Source organism: Prinia subflava, chromosome 1 (assembly GCF_021018805.1).
Source record: "Prinia subflava isolate CZ2003 ecotype Zambia chromosome 1, Cam_Psub_1.2, whole genome shotgun sequence".
Classification (NCBI taxonomy): Eukaryota; Metazoa; Chordata; class Aves; order Passeriformes; family Cisticolidae; genus Prinia; species Prinia subflava.
Window position 1 is genome coordinate 37,146,118 of NC_086247.1, and position 22,560 is coordinate 37,168,677.

Sequence of the window (22,560 nt, forward strand, 5' to 3'; positions counted from 1 at the left end):
TTAACTACAGGAATTGTCTAACTGCTTTACAAGCAAGATTTAAAGATTATTATTTAAAAAGCAGAGAAAACACAATGCGTGCATACACAGTTTCTCCAAAAATCACTATCTGTCAGGTTGTTCTTATGCCTTAAACAACTTAGAGGATTCTATTCCATACTAAAGCACTGAATTTCATTTTATAGTTATAAGATCCACTCCAACAGAAGAGACAGCCAAAACTACTAAAGCCTGTATATTTTAAAAGCTTTTTCTAAAACAATGACAAATTCCAAGTATTTACAATAACTTGTGATCCACTTGGAAACAGATTAAAAAAAGAAAATGGAAACAATTTCAGGTATCTTCACTTAGAACAGATGGAAGTTTTCAATTTGCAACAGGTTTTTATTTCAGCTTGAATGATAAAGTAAAAATAAATATAAATAAATAAACACAGTAACTCATGAACATGTGGGTTTTTTTCTTAAAAGACAGCATTTTTCTAAAAGGTAATCTTTCAGAGACGCAAATCAGCAGATCTGGTCTTTTATTGACAGGACCCTTGCCACATTACTGCTTATGGTTCTAAGTGAAATTAAATTGATGATAAAAAGCTTAGAATCCCTAGTGAGCAGCAGCCCATAACATAGAAAAATGGCATGCATTTCTTCTGGCATAATCAGCTCCTGAGAAAAAAGACATGGTACTGATTCAGTCAGGCTTACAAGGCTAATAACTAGCCACTCACTTCAAGGAAAAAGACCAGCCAAAACTATAGGCAAAAGTATACAGTCAGGACAGACCACTTGACTTTCATAAACTTGCAAGACTTGCCTTGAGAATGCTTTATGCTTTATAGCAGAATAAGCACTACTGATATCTCACACAGTTATTCAAAATGTTCTGTTTGTATACAGAACAAGAATTCCTAAGAATAGTCCTTAAACACCCAAAAGAAATAAACAAAAAAAAAACATACTTCAGAAAGGAATTTATTCTGGCCCTGTTTTGCCTTAAACCGCTTAATCTTCTGCTGAATTCTCTTGTCTTTGTCCAGTTCTTCCACAGATGCCCACTGACAGTGAAGGTAAGAACTAGAACATGAAACAGAAAAATCTTACTCAAAACTCTGCTTCCATTGCACTCTTTATGTATTCCACTAGTATAACTAGATCTTTCCAGCACAGCGTAATGCTATGCTTGGAAAACCTGACACTGTCTTCTTTACCATACAGGTTATTAACCAATCATCTTTACTCAAAGTAATTTTACTTACTAATAGAGAAACTTGTCAGGAAATAGAAACAACTCCCACACAAAATTTGAATACATACCTTCTATATTTAGTTTGGCACAAAGCTAGGATGATTTTTATTTGGCATACTTAAAACATAATTACTATACAAGACACAATAAACTCACTATATAGCATAATATTCTAGCAAAGAGTAGTATCATTATAAGTTAATAAAAAGATGCAAAAATTTTAGGTACTACCATCCTATATATATTTTTTGGTGAGAATAGCATTGTAACTTAAAATTGCTTGTCAGTCTTTTAAGACTGACAGAGAGAAAAGAAAACCCCCCTGTAAATGCAGTTCCACAGTAACAACATAGAAGGAACAGTGTCTCTGCCAAAGTGATTTGTCCCACTCTATAAATTTAGTCTCTCAAAAGTTCTAGTGCTAAGACACAACAGTTAACACAAAAATTATGTCTATGTAATAGAACTAAATAAAGCATAATCAAGCAATTAAACATTACACAATAAATAATATAGTGCAAAGGATAAAAAAATGACAGCATATTTAAAGTGAAGTCAACTACATGCAGTTAGCTGCCATAAGCTCCCTTAAAGCAGATTTGTCTCTCAGACAGAAAATTTGGTAAAAATACACGAGGTGTGCTGTTTTCCTACAAGAAAAGTGAGCTTATTGAGCTAGCAAGTGTTTTATTTTAAATACTGATTGCATGGCAGTTTCAGAGCCCAGAAGTGAAACAACATGCAGCTCTCACCATGATTACATTGCTCTCATGGAGGGGTAACGACCTGCTGGAATACTGAAAGCCATCTAATTTGTTTGTTATCTTAGACATTTTGTTCAACATTAATCTTGTATTTGAAACAGCATCAAGGGTTATTTTTGAGCAGTTTGCACACACTTACTCTACAGTTGCAGTTAAACCTACACAGCACAGGTGTGTGCTCGTGAACCTGCATGCATAATGAGCCTTAAAGTATTTAATAACAGAGCAACTTTACCTATGGATTTAATTTTGGAGAGAACACAAATTAACAAAATATTGTCAAACCCTGTACCACTAATGCAAGGTATTCCCCTGTTTATTTGTCACTGTTTTGGATTAAACATTAGATATGTTTAAAGTTTGATAAGAATTCGTATCAATTACAAAACCAGCTTTGAAAGCTATTTGGAAGTTACATGAACTTAAGAATGGCAACCAAACCTGTAACTTTACTTACAAGTTTTTGTACTTTACATAGAATTCCTCTACTTCTACTTCTTCTCCGTTCTCCATCTAAAAGAAAAGAGATGTTGAAAAATGAATTAAATCTCTAACCAGCCCAATTTAGTAAACAACTTAAAAACTATCTGAGACATGGATACGGTCCCCACACAGAGACACAAGTGGAGGTGCAGGAAAAGGTTTGTGGGGGAGGACATGGGTGAGGAGTTTCCTCCAGCTGCTTACCCAAGTACATACTGCACTGCTTACTACAACTTCCAAGACATGAATCATTTGAACTCCTCCCTAACCACATGCAGCTTCATTCACAACCTCACCCCAAATCTGGCCTTCTGCCAAACCCACAGTGTTAAGTAGAAGCCAAGTGTACCATTTTCTCAGGCAGCAGCCAATTAGCAACTGCACTCCTGAATGCCATATGTATTATTTTTGGCTGGCTCATGGCAACTTTACATTGTGGGTTTTGTAATGTTTTAAAAAAGAGTTTTAAAGGGGGTTTATTCCTCCATATAGTTAATAACTCCAAACAAAAAGCCATATAAAACTAAACCTTATACCTCTGCTAGAATTGTAGTGCATCAGTGTTCATGGCTTTAGTTTTACTCAATGGTGCAATTAAATTCACTCAGGCAAGATGTCTCACATACAGAGCAGCCAAATTAAATTAACACCCAAAAACTACATTTAAAGCAAGGTTAAAGTTGTGACATAAACCAGCAAAACCAAGGGCATTCAGTGCTAAGGGTTGAGCTACCCTTAACTCACCCCTGGTGCCAAAGTATTGCATAACATATGGCATGTAATACTTTGTTGAATTACTCCTTAACCCAGCCATAGGACAAACTAAGGACAGTGCACCAGGCACACATTTAGAATTCAGTTTATGTCACAACATTAACGGTTTGTTTTTACTAATGAATTTTAGGAAAATTTTAAATAGAGCAGGATTTTCTGGTTCATACATTTCATTAGGGACAACTTCATCTGTAATAAATACTGTATATACAGCATTAAACAGGCAAAACTGTTAATTGCTGTACAAAACAGTTTTTTTGTATTTGTATATATATTTTTTTAAAAAGATATATGTATACACACACACACAGACAAGAGGGAGTACTCTGAAACTTGAATTGTCATCTTTAGTTGCTGGCTAGATTTTTACCTCCACAGTAGTGTAATTACAGAACAACAGTAGCAGCTGCATTAAACTGTGTTCTAGCACAGTGAAGTTCATGCATTCCTAGTCCCTGATTCACACAGTATTCCTTTACTTGCTGACTAGTAAGGGAGTTTCAGTTTAGCATTTATATCGTTCCAGTACTGTCTGTTTGTATTCCTTCCTAGAGAGAGAAGCAACACCAGGTTCCACCTACTTCTCCCTAAAGAAATGGAATATTACTGGTGCTACTTTGATCTTCTTGAATCTTCCATCAAAGAAGATAAGCTCTCCAAACCATCCTCTAAACCCAAACACAGGGAAGAAACTTCCTTCACACTTACAAAGACACTGTCAAAGGAATCTGAAGACCATCAAGATTTTTTTTTTAAAAGAAAAAAATTAGAGTCTTTCTCAAGATGATATTAATATTTAGAGATCAAAATTGCATTAAAAAAGAAGCTGGAGATCACATTATCTGAACCTATTCACTGCCCTGAGGCAAAATTAGTCTTTCAGAAGTCAACTCTAATTTTAAGACATTAACTTCTTTTATTATCTAAAATGTATTACAGCCAAGTCTCTTTGATTAGTGTTAATCTAGAATCCTTTGAGATCTATCAGTATTACAGTGACAACATCATTAAACACCTTTACACAGAGGTTTCATATTAACCAGCTTCACTCCCCTCAGCAGCATTTCAGTCAAACATATTTTCTGTCAGCTGCCAACTTAATAACAATAATTTACAACGCAGATCTTTATAAATTCTGTAACTCTCATAAGTAAAACACACTTTTATATTGTCTAATAGGTAATAACTGGTCTATGTTATTAGGCGTTCTATGAGAGTGCATCGAAGATTCATCTAAACAAAAAGTACTTCAGAAAAAGTATTTTAAAAATCTTAGTCTGGCATTCAGCACTTATGCCTTCCTCCAAAAATTTAATCAAATTACAACTGTCAGCACTCAAGCAGAGGTTAACAATACATCACTTCAGGGTATATGAGACAGTAACTTATACCTCTGATGTCACTGTGCACTCCTCACTACCTGTACATTTACATTAATCAGGTAAAAAGTGAGATAGAATATTTATGTAAAATTCTCCCCAAACTAATTACATAGACATTCTAAAATAACACATGGCACACTTGGGCAATGCAGGACACTTCAAATTATCACTTCCAGGTGTGACCAGAATACGATTCACAGTATCTGCAGATAATTAAGAGACAAATGACCCCTTCATTCAAGCAAATACTTAAAAGCACAAAATCTTGCATGCCATTGCCACAGAGGTGATACAGTTACAATCCTAATGCAAAAACGTCAGTTGTGTAAGCCACTCAGGTGTAGAGACAAAATCTTGGGGGGAAAAAAAAGCCAAAACACAATCAACTAACCAAAAAAAAACCTAAGAAAAAAAACCCCAAAAAACCAAAACAAACAAACAACCCAAAAAAACCCCAAAAAACAAACAAACAAAAAACCAAACAAAAACCAAAACAAAACCCCATGAAAACATTGACAACCACCACAACTATCAATTACCAGAAAAACAGCAGACAGAACACATTAATAACAGATGCAAAGCAACATACAAAACCCAACCACCTCAACTGATACACAGCACTAAATTGTAAACTGATCAGTTTGAGGAAGAGATGTAGGTATTGTACACATTTCAATTAGTTCTAATTATCACATGTACTAGTTGGCAAAAAGAGTCATTCACATGTGCAACAAGATTCTACAAACTCCCTGTCTTCCCATAATATGTGCTATTTCTGCTGGATAGCATAACAAGGTCTAGCTATTCCATTTCGAAGTTGAGAAGCAGGAATTCAAAAGAGACTGAATGAAAAATTTCAACATCCAAAGGTTTGGAAACAGAGTGATACATGTACTTAAATGCTTTCTGCAAGAAGAAAAGAGTATTCAAGGGAATTCAACATTCCACGTTAAGAGCAACTGTGAAAAACAGTCTTTTTTACTTCAAACAGGTACTCAGTTCTACCTTTTACTCTGTACATTTCAGAGTAATGGCTGCAAGTACAGTGCTGCATCCTATCTGGTAACTCCAGAGCTAGACTAAGGCTATTTCTCAGAAAACCAGCATGATTTTATGATAAGAATACTGCTCCAAAAGCGTAATCATTATCTAATGTCCTTTACGTGAATGCAACATCTTTGTTACAACCTAATCCACTGAAAGGTTTCCTAGTGAAGCCTCTCCTCATGTTTATTTTATGCACTGGTTCTGATCGCAGCAATTTTACTTTGATTAGTAATCTAACAACCACAGTTTTGATGACGTTAGTAAGAGTGTAAAAGACCTTTAATAAAAGCACAGTTGGATACTTCAGATGTTAAATATTAACATCCTGAAATCCATTTTTTTTTTTTGAAATTTGGAGAAGAGGGTTGGGGAGAAGAGCAGGGAAAGAAGAGACACCCCTCAAACCTGCAAATACAATCCATAGAAAACATTAAAGAAAAGCTCAAAATAGAGCTTGCCTCCAGCAGAGCCTGCAATCAAAGACATGTAGGCAGCAGACCAACCACTTCCCACAAACTGCAGCAAAATACACACTCCCCATGAGTAATCACACCTTTGTTTGCAGGGGAGAGGAAGAAGGGAAGAATAATTGGTGAAAAACAGCTTCCCATGTAAAGACATTTATGAAAGGACCACATTCTCCTCTCCTGCCTAGTAGACCATCAAGACAAGTAAATATTCACTTTATATTACCTCAAGTTTATCTGAAAAATAAGCCTATGATTTGAAACACAAAATACAGCTATAGACTTTAAAAAAAAAACCAAAACAACAAACAGAAAAAAACCCTCCAAAACCCCTTAGAAGCTTGTGCTGTGTAAGATGCACAAACAGGTCAGATTGAATCACAGGCACTCATGACATTAAATGAATGTAGGTTTACAAAACTGTAAATTACGTTAGGACAGGAGTAATAAAATGGAACACATACACCCTGCCCTGCCCAAGAAAACAAAACAAAAGCCCAGAAACAAACCCCAAACCACCATGACATTGAAAAAAAAATCCATGAATAAAGGCAGATTTCCTTTCTCCAATTTGAAAATTAACAATTTGAAATTTAATGCGAAGATGAATTGCTGGTTAACAAAGTTCAACATGATGCTGTATCTAAGGCAGACAGTTTTCTGTCCAGCTGTAGTACAAGTCAGAGAATTAGCTCCACAAGAGGCTATAAATATACTCATGCCCTTTTTGTAATAAGTTCTATTCTACTTCCTTCTCAGAGTTCTAATACTTTGGAAGTGCAAAGGCCAATCAAAGTGTGAAGCAGATGAGAAAAATCTGTAAGCAAAATAAGAACTCCACTAAGAACCAGGGCAGAATTATAAGGGAACCACACTGAACTTGAATGGTTTTTTCATCATTTTAGCATAGTGACAAGGAAGATACTCATCTCCTGTGTGATGTATGATCACCTGTATGCATCATACTTGGTCACATGTAAATTAGTTTCAGCTGCTAAGCACACCTGCCATCAAAAGATGCAAAAATTATGGGCAAGGGGTTTTGTTTATTAGAAAAGGCAGAAATTTGGAGTACAGGAAAGTTCTCTTATTCCTCCAACTCCTACCGAGTATTATTCTGAAGAGCGCCACAGATTTCACCCAGGCATGTATATTTAAAAAAAATCCAACCTTTGGCCCAAAAAAGAGAAAGAAACTAATAAAAGATTAAACAATCTGTTTTGTTTATGTTTATCAAAAAACATCTTGCATACCATCTGAATACACTTTCAGGGAACCTCCTCTGTTCTGCTAAATAACAGAACAGTTTTTTAATTGGGAATATCCAAGGCATTTTAAGAACTTGGTAAGGGTTTCAGCAGAAATATGATTAGCCTATTTAAAAATATGGGAGAAAGGAGATTTGTTTTACCTTTTTCTTGATTAAACGGCTACTCATGATTTTCTCCACAATGGGACCTTCAGCATCAGCAGATTCCTACATCATAAATAGAATACAGGAGTTATGGCAGTGCATCTTTCTTAAAGACTTCCTTTACTGGAAAAACTTTAAAATATTTTTTTGTAACAGAAGCTTAATATCAAGAGGACATTCTTCCCCTAGCATGAGAACTTTGAGGATTCAAAGAGATTTAATACCCTAATAAAGGATCGAAGGATACTTGTTTAAGCCCATTTTTAAGACCTAGTGCAATTCCAGCTCTCTCAGTTAATGTTGACATGCACAGATAAACAGATGTAACAACATGAGTAGTTCCCCTGTCCTAAAATAATACATGCTTTCAGCACCCCACAGTCTAACAGCAGATGATGTTCAGAAGCTCTAGCTGGCTGTGCAGGTGTCCACACACTCGCTCTCAAAACTCCCTGCAATTCTCTATTACATTAATTCACCAATACAATGGGAGGCAAACCATCCCAGTCCTCCTGATAAGACACAATTAACAATGGAGATCACATACAGTATTTCACAAGGCTTAACAAATTGCCAAATGAAATACCAAAGAACATGTATATATTATCCAATAGGTCATCAGTTAAATGAAGTAGTTCTTTGAAAAAGCACTACAAAACAATGAGATTGTTACAACAGTCATTCCTACAGTATTACCCCTCATCTTATTCAAACTATTTTATCCATCATTTACATTGCACAGAGAATAAAGTGTACCCTGCTGGGTACTACAAGGCAGTAATTTCATAAAGGAGTTCTTATGGTGCCTAGCAGCAGGGGACAAGCTTGAGTGGTTTATTAAAGTCACAGAAGCCAGACCACTGAATTCTGAAGTACATTCTAGATTCCTAGCAGTACAGTTTAGGTTTCCTTTAGCCAGGGACCACTAATTTCAAAGAACTCAACTTGAACTTTCAAGCTGTATATCATCAGCTTGCAAACAAAGCCATGAGTTGATACATTCTTTAAGATTGTGAAAACTAATGCTTTCTGGCACACTCTGTCAATCATGTATGAATATCATTCAGGAAAAGGGCCCATATTTGATCTCTGAATGCTGCAGTTACGGCCACCTTTCCAGTCTGTTCATATCTGACCTGTTGCTCTGACTGAGAAGTATTCGAAGGAGAGTCTCTTCCAGCAGCATCAGCATCATCAGCCTCCTCATCTGAAATCTTGAACTCCAGGTCTTCGGTATAACGCTTCCTCTTCACCTGCCTGCTGGAGCGTCGCTTCTGAACAGAAAGCAGTGATATTTTTCATGAGAAAAAAAAACCCTGGTAAGTAGCAGGATAACCAAGAAAATTTCTCTCTGTGTCTCAAACACAGTACTGTGCAGTAAATGCCATAATTTCTACAACACCCTGGTAGAAACAGTGGACTCATGACACTACTATTCTGAATTCCTGCCTGTTAGCTGATCTTAAATTCTGTAAGCAAAAAACAACAAAAACCTAAAACTAAATAAAAAACTAACGACAAACAAGAATCAACTTTATGCTTGTTCCAAGCTGGAAAGGTGTGGGGGGGGAGGGTGTGTGCATTTTCTCACTTTTTTAACATTACTAAAACAACATTAAAGAATTAGGAAGCCTATTTCAGAAAGCAATTAAAACCCAAGAAGCTGCACCTCTCCATTCACATCTGTAACAAACTTTGACAGATGGCCAGTGCAGGAGCCAAACACCACCTTTCCACAGCGTGGCCCACTGTGTTGCTAAGCAGTGACAAACACACTTTCTTCCTCTCCCCATCCACCCAGTTGTACCGGGATTATCTTGTAGGGGAAACACAATGAAATACGATTTCCTCACTTCACTGACCCAGCACTGCTCAGAAAGGCATCCTGCAGCACAGCATGGGAAAAGACCCCGAACTAATAGAGGAGAATGGAAAACTTAAACCACTCCAAACTGAAAGCATGATTTCTGTGCTCCCATATCCTCACCACCAGGATGAGAGAAAGCTTCAGCAAAATTGCACAAAACAACTTGTAAAATATAGAAGCATGCATTTGACAGAATTTGCAACTTGATGCTCAGTGCTGGGTATTTTTTACATACCCAGTGTTGTTTACAACAATAAAATTCAACTTCCCAGATAGTCTCCATCAGATCATATCTTTGAAAAGCTGTAAGCATATGTTGTTGAAGGAAACTGTCAACTGAGCATCAAATATCTTAATGGAGTAATTATATATTAAAATTATGTTGAATATCAACTGTTAAAAAACCCCCATCTTAATGTCTTGATGCACTATTTATTTATATATTTTACACTACTTATTTATACATCTTTCTCAGCTACTGCATATCTTCATTGATGCATGCAAATACTTATGTAACTTGTTTAACACTTATACACCTGAGTCTCTCAATATACATAGACAAAGCCAAATACTTACTTTTAGATAGTTAATCATAGTTTTAAAAGCATAAATACCTAATACACTTTACAAAATTAGAAATTATTTATTTAACTGAATATGAAAAATTTGAGCAAAGGTTAAGCTTACATTACCCTTTTAAACAACAGTGATGTGACTTCTACCTTCTACTAGTTAACACGGTAACTTATGGGGGTTTCCACAAAACAATATTTTTATACTTCAAAATAGATAACATTTGACAAATTTGCATCTTCATTTACATGATCACTGATGGGAAAATACCAATTTTCTTCTGCCTCTGTAGGTAAGTCTAATCATAAATTTTGGTGCTAAAAATCTCTTTGTTCATTTCCCTAACAGAAAGAATACCTAAACACAATGGTAACCTTTATTTGATATTTTTTTGATTTGATGAACTTCCTGCTTCCTCTTGCATTCATATATGGTTTTGCAACTGTTTTGTTATGCACTGCTGACAGAAAGTACACATACATTTAACTGCATCAAATAATCTTCAACTCATTAACTGATCTACAGGTAGGAAGGTGAGTAATAGGTTTGATAATGGAATATAAAAAATCTGAATGATAACACAAAAAGGCAAGTACTTCTCTTTAAAGAAAACAATGCATCACTGTGCATTACTACATAATATGTCTACAGAAGGCTCAGGATTTAACACTAAGAATGCAACTGTATTTTAGACAACTAAGTAATATCAATCTCAGTTGAGAAATGCATAAGAAGTTTATTTAACTGCAGCTGTCCTAGCAAACATGGTTGGAACCCTTTCCTAAGTTCATGCAAAGAAGTGCAAGTGCAGTACAACATGCACAGTATAAGAAAGTACTAAGAAAACAAAAAGTTTCCTGAAATACTTTTTTTTACATTTGATTAAAAGGTGATGCAAGTGCCCTAGTACTTCTATTTTCAAAAAACCCAAATATAATGTTTATCACCTAATTGTGTTTGACAAAGAGAAAGTTTTTGTTCCACTAGACTGAAAACAAGCAAACCATGCAGAAATATTGAATTGTAAATGGAATATAATCACCTACAAATTAACCCAAAAAACCCATCCAAAGCCCTAGAGTTTCTTCACCTTTTGCCAGTGCCATTGATCAGGCTGGCAGAGATTTGCAGCACAGGACAGAAAACTTAATTCTTCAAACATTTTAACATCTGCATGGTTTAACTCAACTTCTCAAATTCAGAATACACAGTCTGAAGCACTCAGGAAGAACACTCTTCTGCTGCTTCTTTTGTTTTTAACTAAAATATACTAGATCACTCACATTTCATTATTTACTATATTCTTCTTGAAAATAGTGGGAGGAAGGGCACAAACCATGCTTTTGTAGGACAACTGTTTGCCAAAGTCTTCACCAGGCTACTTTGACCATTGCCAGTTGATCTTTGGTCTGAACATCTCTCATGACCAGAAGCAACCCATCCACAACAAATGCAGTGGATTTCATTTACACTGGTATGACTACATAAGAGTCTCATAGTTTCCCCACCACAATTTGTCCCCACCTCTTCATGAGGGGGTTTTTATTTTGCAGAAGCAAGCCAGGAGCTGACCACTTCTTAACATGTCAAATGACAGAGCACACAAAACTTGTCATGTATGCTACTCTATCTCCAGATTTGCTTTACGTGAAACAAAGTTTGGACAGAAGGTGATAGGTGTGCAGTAGTCAAGAGAAATTAATCAGTGTGAGCCCATGACTGGTAGTCCTGCAAAAAAACCCCTTCATCCACAAAAGTAGCGTAGCTACAAGTGCCTAACATTCCAACACTCTGCTTTGTCATGTCTCATTCTTGAGACCTTCTCAGAAGGTTTGAAAAGCCAATGCAAGAATAAACACCGAGCTTATAAGCAAGACTTTGTAATAGTGCATTAAGTCTATAGAACAGAACATTCAGCATCATAACTGCAACAGTAATCAAAGGGAATGTGTGAAAACCCAGCAGCACCGTACACATATCTGCAAGTAACAAGACTGTAAAGCAAAATATGATGAAAAATACTTGTTTTTGTAAAATATTCACCATGGTGATTTTCATTTCTCATCTTCTTTGTAAACAACACAAATTATCCAAATACCTGTATCTCTGTAACAAAGACTATGAGAACTATTTGTTTTATGCTTCTAAGTTGTCAAAGCCTACAATGAACTTCAACAACAGCATTACCTGAACCCCTGGATCATCTTCATCTTCAGGATGAGGTGATGGTGGTGGAGTTTTTTCCAAATCTGAGTTTTCAGAACCTTCCTTTCCCTTGTTAACCTTTTTCTTCGCAGCACTGGCTTCTGAATCTTGCTTTTTGCTACTGAAACAGAGGTATTTTCAATCAGTATTTGTAGAAAAGTATAAGCAAGAGGTGCTTAAAAAACCAGTTGATCCATGAGATGTTTGAGTGACTTCATTATGTTCAACTGCCTTTCTTAAGAGTTTCAAGGTAACTGCAAAATCAATGATGCATGGGCCGTCACTACACATGCCTTAACAACAGACACCTCCCTTCTTTCCTTCAAGACCTTAGACAGCGACATTCAGTGTGTACTCAACAAGAAATTAAAAATGAGATGGCAAAGGAAGAGCTGCTCTCCTCAGAACCTGCACTTTCTGAAAGCGGTGTTTGGACAACCTGACACGTGAGAAGAGAAACAGGATTACGCATGTGTTGTCTTATGTTAATCGTGCAGCCCAGGTAAGCAGAACCACAGTAAGCACTACCAAAACAAAGGACTGAATTCATCTTCTTCTACAATCCCTGCTATTTCCAAGCAGGAATTACACTTTAGTGTCAGCACTGAGGGTATTCATACAGCTTCAATGCATGCAACTGCAGCTTGTACAGGGGGAAAAAACACCCAGCGAGTATCTCAGCATTTACACGACACTAGAAAGCTATATTCACACATAAAATGTTTTGAGGGTTGTTTCTTCCCTTCCTCCCCCGTGGAAATGGTCATCACCTGAAGAGCTGGGACAGCATGTCCAGCTGCACTCAGCTTGGAAATGGGTGAAGACGTATGTATCAAAATACAGCTTTAAATACACTGTCACCAAATCATAAACTGAGATAACCTGCAGCATGGCAGGGGAGAAATTTTTAAATGGCAACAAAAATCGATGGCAGAAGTTAGTATTTTAAAGCACATTTAGCCTTTGAGACTGAGGCAGGTTTTTACCAGGTTTTTGGGGGTCAGCTCCCACCAGCCCATTACCAATGTGAGGGGCTTGCTAAGGGAAGTTGCTGAGACAGCTGACAGCAGAGCAGAGCTCTGTGCTGGTATCTGACACACAGCAAGCACAGGTCACCAAGAGATGTATCAGACACTTTTATATGGCTTCTGCATTCTCATCATTTTATTTTCATACCTGGGAAACAGCCTGGGGTTTGTTTTTTCTTCCTGATCTTTACGTTTGTAATTTCTTGTATAAACATCAGCTTTAAGTTTGTTCTATTTGATCAGAACATTAGCCCACCAACAGTGTATTTTGGAGCTGTAACTTAAAATTTTCCAATACAGCCACATGTCTCTTCAGGACTGCAACAACTTGGCTACAGTGTTATTTTCTCCTTGTAGCTTATGCTTGAACTAACACCAAGTGATTTCCAAGTGTTTAAAAAAAATTACACATGAAAAGACTGTGGATTTTAAACATGGATTTGTATTACTGCAAAATTGTCTCTACTCAGCCCTGGTGAGGAGTACTGTGTCCAGTTCTGGACTCCTCAGTGAAACAAAGACAAGGAGCTAGTGGACAGGATACAGAAGAGGAGCACGATGATGATTAGGGGTCTGGAGCATCTCTCTTACGAGGAGAGACTGCAGGAGCTGGGCCTATTTAAAGAAAAAAGTGAGACTGGATGATCTACAGAGGTTGCTTCCATTCCTAACAATTATGTGATTCATTATTGTACAGAAGTATCTCAATAGCAGGTATGGTGCCAGACTCTTCAGTGGTGCACAGTGACAGGACAGGGAGTAATGGCCAGACACAAAAACAGAAGTTCCACCTCAACACGAGGAAGAACTTCCTTACATTAAGGGTGGCAGAGCACTGGTGGCAGAGCCCAGGGAGGTTGTGGAGTCTCCCTCTCTGGAGACATTTAAAATCCACCTGGACGCCTTCCTGTGACACCTGCTCCAGGTGACCCTGCCTTGGCAGGGGCCTTGGATGAGATGATCTCCAGAGGTGCCTTCCAACCCTAACAATCCTGAGATCCTGTGAAATTAACAGGATTCGACACAGCTCAAAAAGGCCCACCTTAAACTGTGACAATTAAAAAAAAAATTAAAAATGAAAGGGGGATGGTGCGGGGAAGAGTTCGGCACGGCGGAAAGAGCGCGGGCACAGCGGGGCCCGAGTTTGGCACGGCGGGAGGAGCGCGGGCAGAGGGCGAGCCCCGAGAGGCGGCGGGGCCGGGCAGCGCGCGTCCCTCCCTCCCTTCCTCCCTCGCTCGGTGCCCGGCGGGCTCCCCTCCCTCCCCGCCGGCGCTTGTTTCCGCTCTGGCTGCCACCAATGGCACAAAAAGCCGCAGCTGAAGCGGGGCCCCCTTCGCCTTTTCATCCGCACGCCGAGAGCGCTGGCGTCGCCCCGGCAACCCGCGGCCACGTGACCAGCACCTGCTCCGCTGGCCGGCGGCCACCGAGCGCTGCCATCTGCTTCCCTCAATCAGCGCCCGCCCGCTCCGGCACCTGCGCGGCCGCGCACGGGAACCCCGCCGCACACACCGGCTTTCATCGAGCCACCGCCAAACCGCGCCGCGAGCGCCGCTAAAACCCAGCGCCGAGCGGCAACAAAGCAAAACAAACACAAAAACCCGCGCAGCGCGTTCCTCCAGCTCCTTTAAATGGAAGGTGAAGATCGCCGCCAGGTGAAGCGCGCTGACAGCCCGGCGCTTTTCCCCCCTGACCCCCGTAAATCGGAGCGGGGCGCGCAATTAAAGCTCAGCCGTCGTGCCGTGCCCCCGGTGCACGGCCGCCTGTGAATAACAGGCTTAAAGCCGGGAAGAATAGCGTGAGCCAGGCGGGATAAAACACCAGGCTGCTGAAAAGGCCGGGCAGCGCTAACGAGGGCCCGCCGACCCGCCGGCCACGCTGCGCTCCCGACCGGCCGGGCGCAGACAAAGAGCCGGCGGTGCGGGCAGGTCCGCCCGACACGGGCTCCCTTCTGGCCTCGGAGAGACCTTTCTCTCTCCGAGCCGTGACTACTCGGTGACCTGTATCTACCCCCGAGCCGTGCGCACACGGACATTCTCGGCAGCGGAGACGCGGTCGAAGCCATTCGGACAAAGTTTCAAATCACTTCCCTTTCCAGACCAGTTGTAAACACAGACGTGGAAAGAGCCACCAAGCTGGGGAGAACAAAGCCCGTGTGCAGCTCCACCGGGAATTTTAAGTTCTAAATTCAGCAACAGAATTTCTCTTTTTAAATGCACAGCTACAACTTCTTTGAAGGAAAGGGGAAAAACAAAAAAGGTGAAGTAGAACTAGAAGAACAGCACCACCCCTCTAAACGCAGGGACACACCGCTTCCCAGTGCATCACACACGCAGGAGCTTCATCTGGCCAGTGAGAACATCAGCTTCCTTGCACTGTCAGCAACTGTTCTTCATCTTCCCCCAGAGCCAGTGTGATTTGTTCCTGACAATTAAATGTACCCACTTTTGACTCAGCCTTTGCACTTTCCAGCAGATGACACTCAGGTGATCCAGGAACATTAGTACCTTTCCACATGAAGACCAGGCAGGTACTTCGAGGTTGTTCTCGGAGACTCTGCCATTAGGTCTCCCTGTCAGTGCTCAACACTGGGTGCACATAATTAGTGCAGACTTTCCAAGTCTGGCAACAAGGAAAGGAAACCATAACTTACACATTTAGACAACTATCTCTCATATTTGTTTTTACACATGCATGAATGCAAAATTTAGCCAAGGCCTCCTAGTAACAAGGTAAGTGTCCAGTCCCAAAACAAGAACTATAAATCTAGGACAAACTGGAACAATATTTGCCACACACAAAACTTTGAAGTGTTTAAAAACTGTCAGTTAAACTCATCCCTCAATTCAAGTGATATAAACACAGATATTTCAGATTAGATATTTTACAATCTTGCTGTCCAATATCACTTTCTGGTTTCATCCTCTTACCCCCGAGGACTGCACACCATATTGACCAAAGGGGATGAGTAGGAAGGCAACCTGCAGGAGGTCAAACAAGCAAATAACATGAAGAAAAAGAGGTTGAATAGGAAAACAGTAAGTAGGACAACTGAAAAGAGAGCTTGATTTACAGTTTGTGAAAGATATCCAAACTCCAACAAAGTGTTTTGTGTCAGCTCAGCAGCCCCCAAGAGAGCTAGATGAAGCTCCAGAAACAGGGGCAAACCATCTGACTCAAAAATGACCCCAAAATCATGACATGCTTTGCGGGATTAAGGGGGAATTAGCCCGTATGTTTACACTGTGTAACTACTTCACCTGATCTGGGTAACTGATAGATCTGTTTATTAGTATAATTTATGACAACTATCATGACTTGGATGATGTGTTTTTCTGTAATTCTATGATCTAAAGTAAGTCAGATGCATTACTGATTTTTATTTTACCATTTGAGAACACTGTCCCGTAACAGATTCAGGATTAGAACCTAGCTTAGACAAAAGTTACATATCCACTGTGGAGCATAAAAAACATTGAAAAACAATCCAACCTTCTCAAAATATCAGAGATGTGAAACTTATACTTCACTGCCTTACCCAAGGAAAACAAATGTTTTTTACAGCTTCTAGTGTAATCAAAACAACTTTTTTAAAAATCAGCTTTTACATATCACAGAACTAGGAAAAACAGGAGACAACAAGGTGTTTTCCAGCCTGAAAAGTCAGCCAAATTACTAAAAAGCTTTGGTAATAGTGAAGCCTACAAGGCCTGCCCTGCAGCACAAGCAAAGGTAAATATCAGGCAGCTGGGCTGGTTCAGAAGGGAGATGAGGACAGGTGTGAACAGGAACAGCCTCAGCAGACACATGCATGGAAATCTCGCACGGTTTCCTGTTCTCTCCCAAAGGCAGCCCCTTCCTGCCTTGCTCACGATGATCTGACCTTGGGAGTGGAAACTACCACCACTGCCTCGGGACCTCTCTTCCTGTCCCCCAGCTCCCCAGGGTGCTGTGTCCTGCTGTCCGCACTGCTCCCCCACGCAGCAGCCTCTTCCCACTTCCGTGGCCACGAGCCATCCCCCTTCCGATACAACAAACACCCGAACCGTGCGCCAAAAAAGCCTTCTCCACTTCCCTCTAAAAACTTTAATTATGCTCATGTTTAGCACTCCTCTTGTAAGCAACAACCCACTCGTCCTACACTCTGTCCCATGGGCTGCTGCTCAGGGTGTGGGGAATATGAAGTTTTCCCTGCCACAGGGAGGGGAGGAAGCAGATATGAGCAGCCCTGCACAGCACACTGCACTGAGGAGATCGGACGAGGAAAGAGCTCCTGCAAATAGCTGCCATTTGGCCCTTGCAAATAGTTACTGCTCCTGCCACCATAATCGGTGGCCACTCTCTAGGGTTTCATAGGAAGTGGCAGGAGAGATATCAGCTGTGCTACAGCGTGATCTCCTCAAACAGGTGGTCCTCATCTCCTCCAGGGACAGGCACAGGAGGAACAGACATCTGAGCCATGACTTTGCAATTCAGTAGGATTAGTTGCCTTTCCCTGTCCCTCAGCTTTTGGAAAAATCTGCCTCCTTGCATGTGCCTGAAGCTGGCTTCATAATGTTTAGAGCCCACATAATAATCAGCACCTACCCAATTTAATGAAAACCCTTTACTTGTGATCCTAGGTTAACCTACATTTTGTTTTCAAACTTCACTAGTTTGGTCCACAAGAGATTTGTTTTGCCAAATTTTTTTTTTTTTTAGCCACTACTGTATTTGTCTTTCAGTATCGGTAGCATTGGGTTAATATCCATTAAAAGTCTAATAGTACAATATTAATGTGTGATCTTTCTTTCACAATGCAGTGTAACATACTAGCAGCCTATTTGGGCATTTTCATTCTTTTGGAGATTCCATAACACAATTCAAAGCACCATTAAATTAATCAGGTTCTTCCATTTTCCAGTCTGACTTGTCCCTCACATGAAGGTGATTTCAGTGAGGCAGGCTGCTCATTTTGTCACAACTTGCACCAAAGGTAACAGAGATGTGAAGGATGAAGTTTCTGAGGTTTTGATTTTATTTGTTACATAAAAGGATTATACTTTTAGTTGAAATTGGAACTAAAATAACAGGGTTATGAGCTATATTAAATTACAAAATGTTTAAGATAATTAAACATCAGATTTTTTCATCCATGTGTCTGCTCTAGCCTGTGTCAAACTTAACTATTAAGGACTCGTTATGTTCTATCCAAAAACTATTGCTCTTCAATAAATACCTAATTATTTGCCTTAATTTTACATGATTGCAAAACTCTTCTATTGAAGCTGATCATCCTACTCAGGAATGAGGACCATTAGTTACACACAGCATTTTTAGATTTCTAAACCACACTACTTCTTTCAATGCTTAGAAGCAAAATAGTGTGCAATACAAGCAGTAGCAGTAAAGACATGCCAGACACTAACTTTATCAAAATATTTTACTTCTGCATAATCATCCATAATCTGTATTAACTTGCATTAATCTCATTCATCTCAGCTACTGTAATATTTCCTTTCCGGAGTTAGTGCTGCTGAAATACTGTGGCTTATATAATTAAACATTTAGACTGTTGATTTATTTAAAAATTTGATTCAGTGATCTGTCACTGGACAGGTTCCCCAGTCTCTGATGTTGCCAAAGTAAGCAAATTTCTTTCGCTGATTTAAAATTCTTTGGCAGCATAGCATCCCCACACAGTCTCTGGGTTCTTCAAAGAAGCTTGATACCGAAGCTGACAAGACCAAAAAATGAGCAAAAACCTTGTTTTCAAGAGAGCATTTGGTAACACAAGGCACAAGCCCATTACAGCAAAAATAGGACATTCTCCACACCCCTGACTAAGCATAAGGAACACAGAATACTCTTGGCTGTTGCTCCAAACATGCTTCTCTCACAGGTAAAACAACAGGGCTTAGTACTTACTAGAATACTGTAAGTCACCTAGCCAGCCACAGACAAGAGTCATTGCATGAGAAAGAAGATAAAGTCTCTCCTACAAACACAATTAAGAAAGCAGTGTTCTGTTCCTTCAGAGGAAACACTACTCCTTTAATCTGCACGGCATGTCCCAAGACTTAGAGAAGATACGCATAGAGGTATTAGGATGGAGTGGACAGGACAGACCAGCTCTGATGTCCAGACCATCAGCCATGGGTGTTTTTGAGGCAGGCTCCTTCTAACCATGGTTTATCAAACAAGGCTTCAATGTAGTCAGTTGAGAAGTCCTGCAGTAAAAGATTTTTTTCGTTTTGGCAGCAAAACTCTGGGAAATTCTTGATAATATTTATTATGTAGCCTGGTCAGCCTTTAAACCCATGAGTCTAGGGAAGTGGAGCATCTCTCTTCAGAGGAAAAGCTGTGCTTGTTTAGCCTGGAGATGACTCGGAAGAGATCTTATTAATGCATACAAGTATCCTAAGGATGGGTGTGGAGACAATGGGGTCAGACACTACTTAGAGATGTCCACTGACAGGACATGGGACAGTAGGTACAAACTGAAACACAGGAAGTTCCATCTGCCTAAAAAGAAAAACTTTAGTTTGAGGGTGACAGAGCACTGAACAGGCTATGCACAGGGGCTGTGGAGTCTCCTTCCCGGGAGATATTAAAAACCTGCCTGGATGGACCCCATGCAACCTGCTCTAAGTGAGTCTGTTTAGCAAGGGGGTTGGACTACACGATCTCCAGGGACCTCTTTCAACCCCAACCATTCTGTGATTCTATGAAAAGGCTATTTCAGCTGATACAGTACTTTCATTTCAAAAAGTCATACTGGGTGATATATAACTTAAGAGATTTTCTAAGCTATGAATTGCTGCTGTGTATGTAAACCCAATCTTTAGGACAGTCTGGTACACAGCCAAAGTAAATGCAGCAATAGGAATAGGCTGATCAACTGTAAATTACTGATCAGTTAATATAACCTGTACACAACAACACTTGATTTTACAAGCCAGTGTTTATAAACTCTTCAGAAAACATCATCTCTGCTAGTATAGAAACTTTTCTGTCTTGCTAAAGCAACAAGTAACATCTTACTGTCCATCCTCTTTTAGCTATAGAGCTGTATCAAACCTAACCAATAAACAGTCAGTCTTGTAGAATATATGCAAAGCTGATTCACTGAGTGCAACTTTTAAACCCTAATACAAATGGATTTTGCAAACTGATTAGCAGTAACCAAGTCTGGCTGTGCTTCCATCTGGAAGTTATATTTTCTAACTCTAGCCACATCTTGAAAAACAGATTCAGATGTTTGGAACAAATTCAGAACAGTTGTAAGAAATTCTAGGTACAAATGAAAAAAAAAAAAAAATTGAGCTTTAATGTCTTTGTGATCTCAGTTTTCTTCCAAGTAGGCATTTATAACCACGGTGTTAAGGGACTTGAGGGACAAGGAAAGAATCTGTGTTATTACCTATGACATATTTACTCATGTGTAATGACAGTTTATTCTTTCTCTTACTACTCTGTAATGCTTTAAGCCTATCCTGATAAAGGTACACGATGCTGAATGGCAAGTTAAGAAACCCAGTTAAGAAACATGGTTGCACCATCTGATCTATCCACAAAGATTTTCTGCCAGGAAAATTGTCTTTATGTGAAACAGGAAAATGAATATCATCCCTATGGTGAGGACACATCAATATCCATATAAAAATGCCTTTTTAACAGCAGAGCGTAGAGCCCATGAGTTGTGTTAGTATAAAACAGTGTCTGCAAGGGCTGTACAGCATACAACAGTGTGAAGTACCTAACTTGTTTATTTATGGAAAAACATCATCAAACCATTTTACTCTAAGCCTTCATCTCTGAAACTCTACATTAATGTTGAAGCAGTTTAATTTCTCAACACAAAAACCCCACACAAGGGACAGATGAGCATTAGAGGAGAAAGAATTAGTTTTGAAATCTAACACATCCAGAAACTTTTCTGCCTGGAAAGGAAAAACTAACCTTCTGCCTTTCCAGCTTGCTTCAAATAACTGTGAAGCCATAAACAGGAAAGTCTAACAAGAGAAATGTGCCCAAGCTTCTCAAAAACAAGATGTTGAAGAAGGTAGAAGGCAAACGACAAAACAAGATTTCCTCTCCACCCACGCCATTTAGCACAGATGCTCTAGAAATCCCACAAACACACTGTTTTTCTCTCATCACATATACAAGTTTCCTGACTTACCTAGCCTTTTTGCTGGTCTTGGGTTTTGGCGTGGTATTTTTTGCTTTCTTTTCCTTTGGCTCTTTAGGGGTCTTAGGGACTTTGGGGGTCTTGGGTTCCTTCTTTTCCTTGGGTTCTTTAGGATCCTTCGGTTCTTTTTTTGCCTTGGGCTTTTTCTTTTTCTTTTTGTCTTCTTGGGAGCAATCCACTGAGTTTCTGCTTAGATTCTGGCTGTCAAGTCCCCCAGGAAAGTCTTCCTTACCAAAACCTTTACTGGGACCTTCTGCAGCAATGTGATTGTTTTTCTTTTTCTTTTTCTTCTGCTGTGGCTGCGGCTCAATTGATGGCAGATAATCATCGCTTTTCACTAGCTGGGTATTCGGTCCACTAACCTGAGTCATATCCGGCACTGGTTTCTCTAAAAAGGGTTCTGACGGAGAATGCTGAGAGAGATAAACAGAAATAAAAATTGAAGATCTGCAACTTGGATTTCTAAAACTTTGCTCTTTTGGAGCATGAGGTAATAGAGGGTGAAAATATTAAGCACAAGATTAACCTATTAACAAGAGTCAGCATATCTGAAACACTGAGCAGTAAAACAGTAAAGAACAAAGCTTTTTGCAGTCAGAACAGTAGCAAAATGACCAGAGATTATTGATATATCAAGGGTAAAATTATTCTAAAGCTTGCATAAAGTGGAAATATAGAAAATTGTCTTCAACACATCAATGCAAAATAAAAGCAATTGTTTCAAATATTTCAAAATAGTTGTTAGTAGAATGATTAACTTATTAAAAATTATTCAACTGCACTGCAATTTTGTTCTTTGGGAAGAAAATGGTTAAGGTTTGTTTCTAGACATTTGAAGGAGAATAAAAGTATATTCACAGGCTATATTAATTAAGGCAATTTACATTGGTTCATCTGTGACAGGAGGTATTTGATTAGCAAGTGAAGGATTATGCCACTTGAAAATGTAATACAAGGTTATGTTTTATGTCCAAGATCCACTGCTTCCAGCTTGTACTCGAAACAGATTTGTTCCTGCTCCAGATTGGACAGAGAACTACGGTAAGTCCTATGAATCAGCATAAACATCCTATTTCCAAGTCTCTATAGCATATCAGGTTTACACCAAACTTACAAACCACAGGAAAACCTATGTATA

At 39.3% G+C, this 22,560-nt stretch overlaps 1 protein-coding gene across 7 annotated transcripts in view; it reads right to left on the reverse strand.

Moving 5' to 3' along the window:
- CHD7 (chromodomain helicase DNA binding protein 7) overlaps positions 1–22,560 on the reverse strand; it is a 134,011-nt gene that overhangs the window by 38,386 nt on the left and 73,065 nt on the right. For 6 of the 7 annotated variants that reach the window (XM_063393514.1, XM_063393487.1, XM_063393493.1 and 3 more), the window contains 6 exons: positions 21,414–21,835; positions 12,207–12,345; positions 8,716–8,853; positions 7,577–7,642; positions 2,470–2,525; positions 962–1,076 (listed from right to left, as the gene is read on the reverse strand). In XM_063393514.1, coding sequence (XP_063249584.1) covers positions 962–1,076; positions 2,470–2,525; positions 7,577–7,642; positions 8,716–8,853; positions 12,207–12,345; positions 21,414–21,835 — 936 coding nt within the window. The remainder of the gene's footprint in view (positions 1–961; positions 1,077–2,469; positions 2,526–7,576; positions 7,643–8,715; positions 8,854–12,206; positions 12,346–21,413; positions 21,836–22,560) is intronic. The other variant, XM_063393507.1, reaches the window with a different exon arrangement.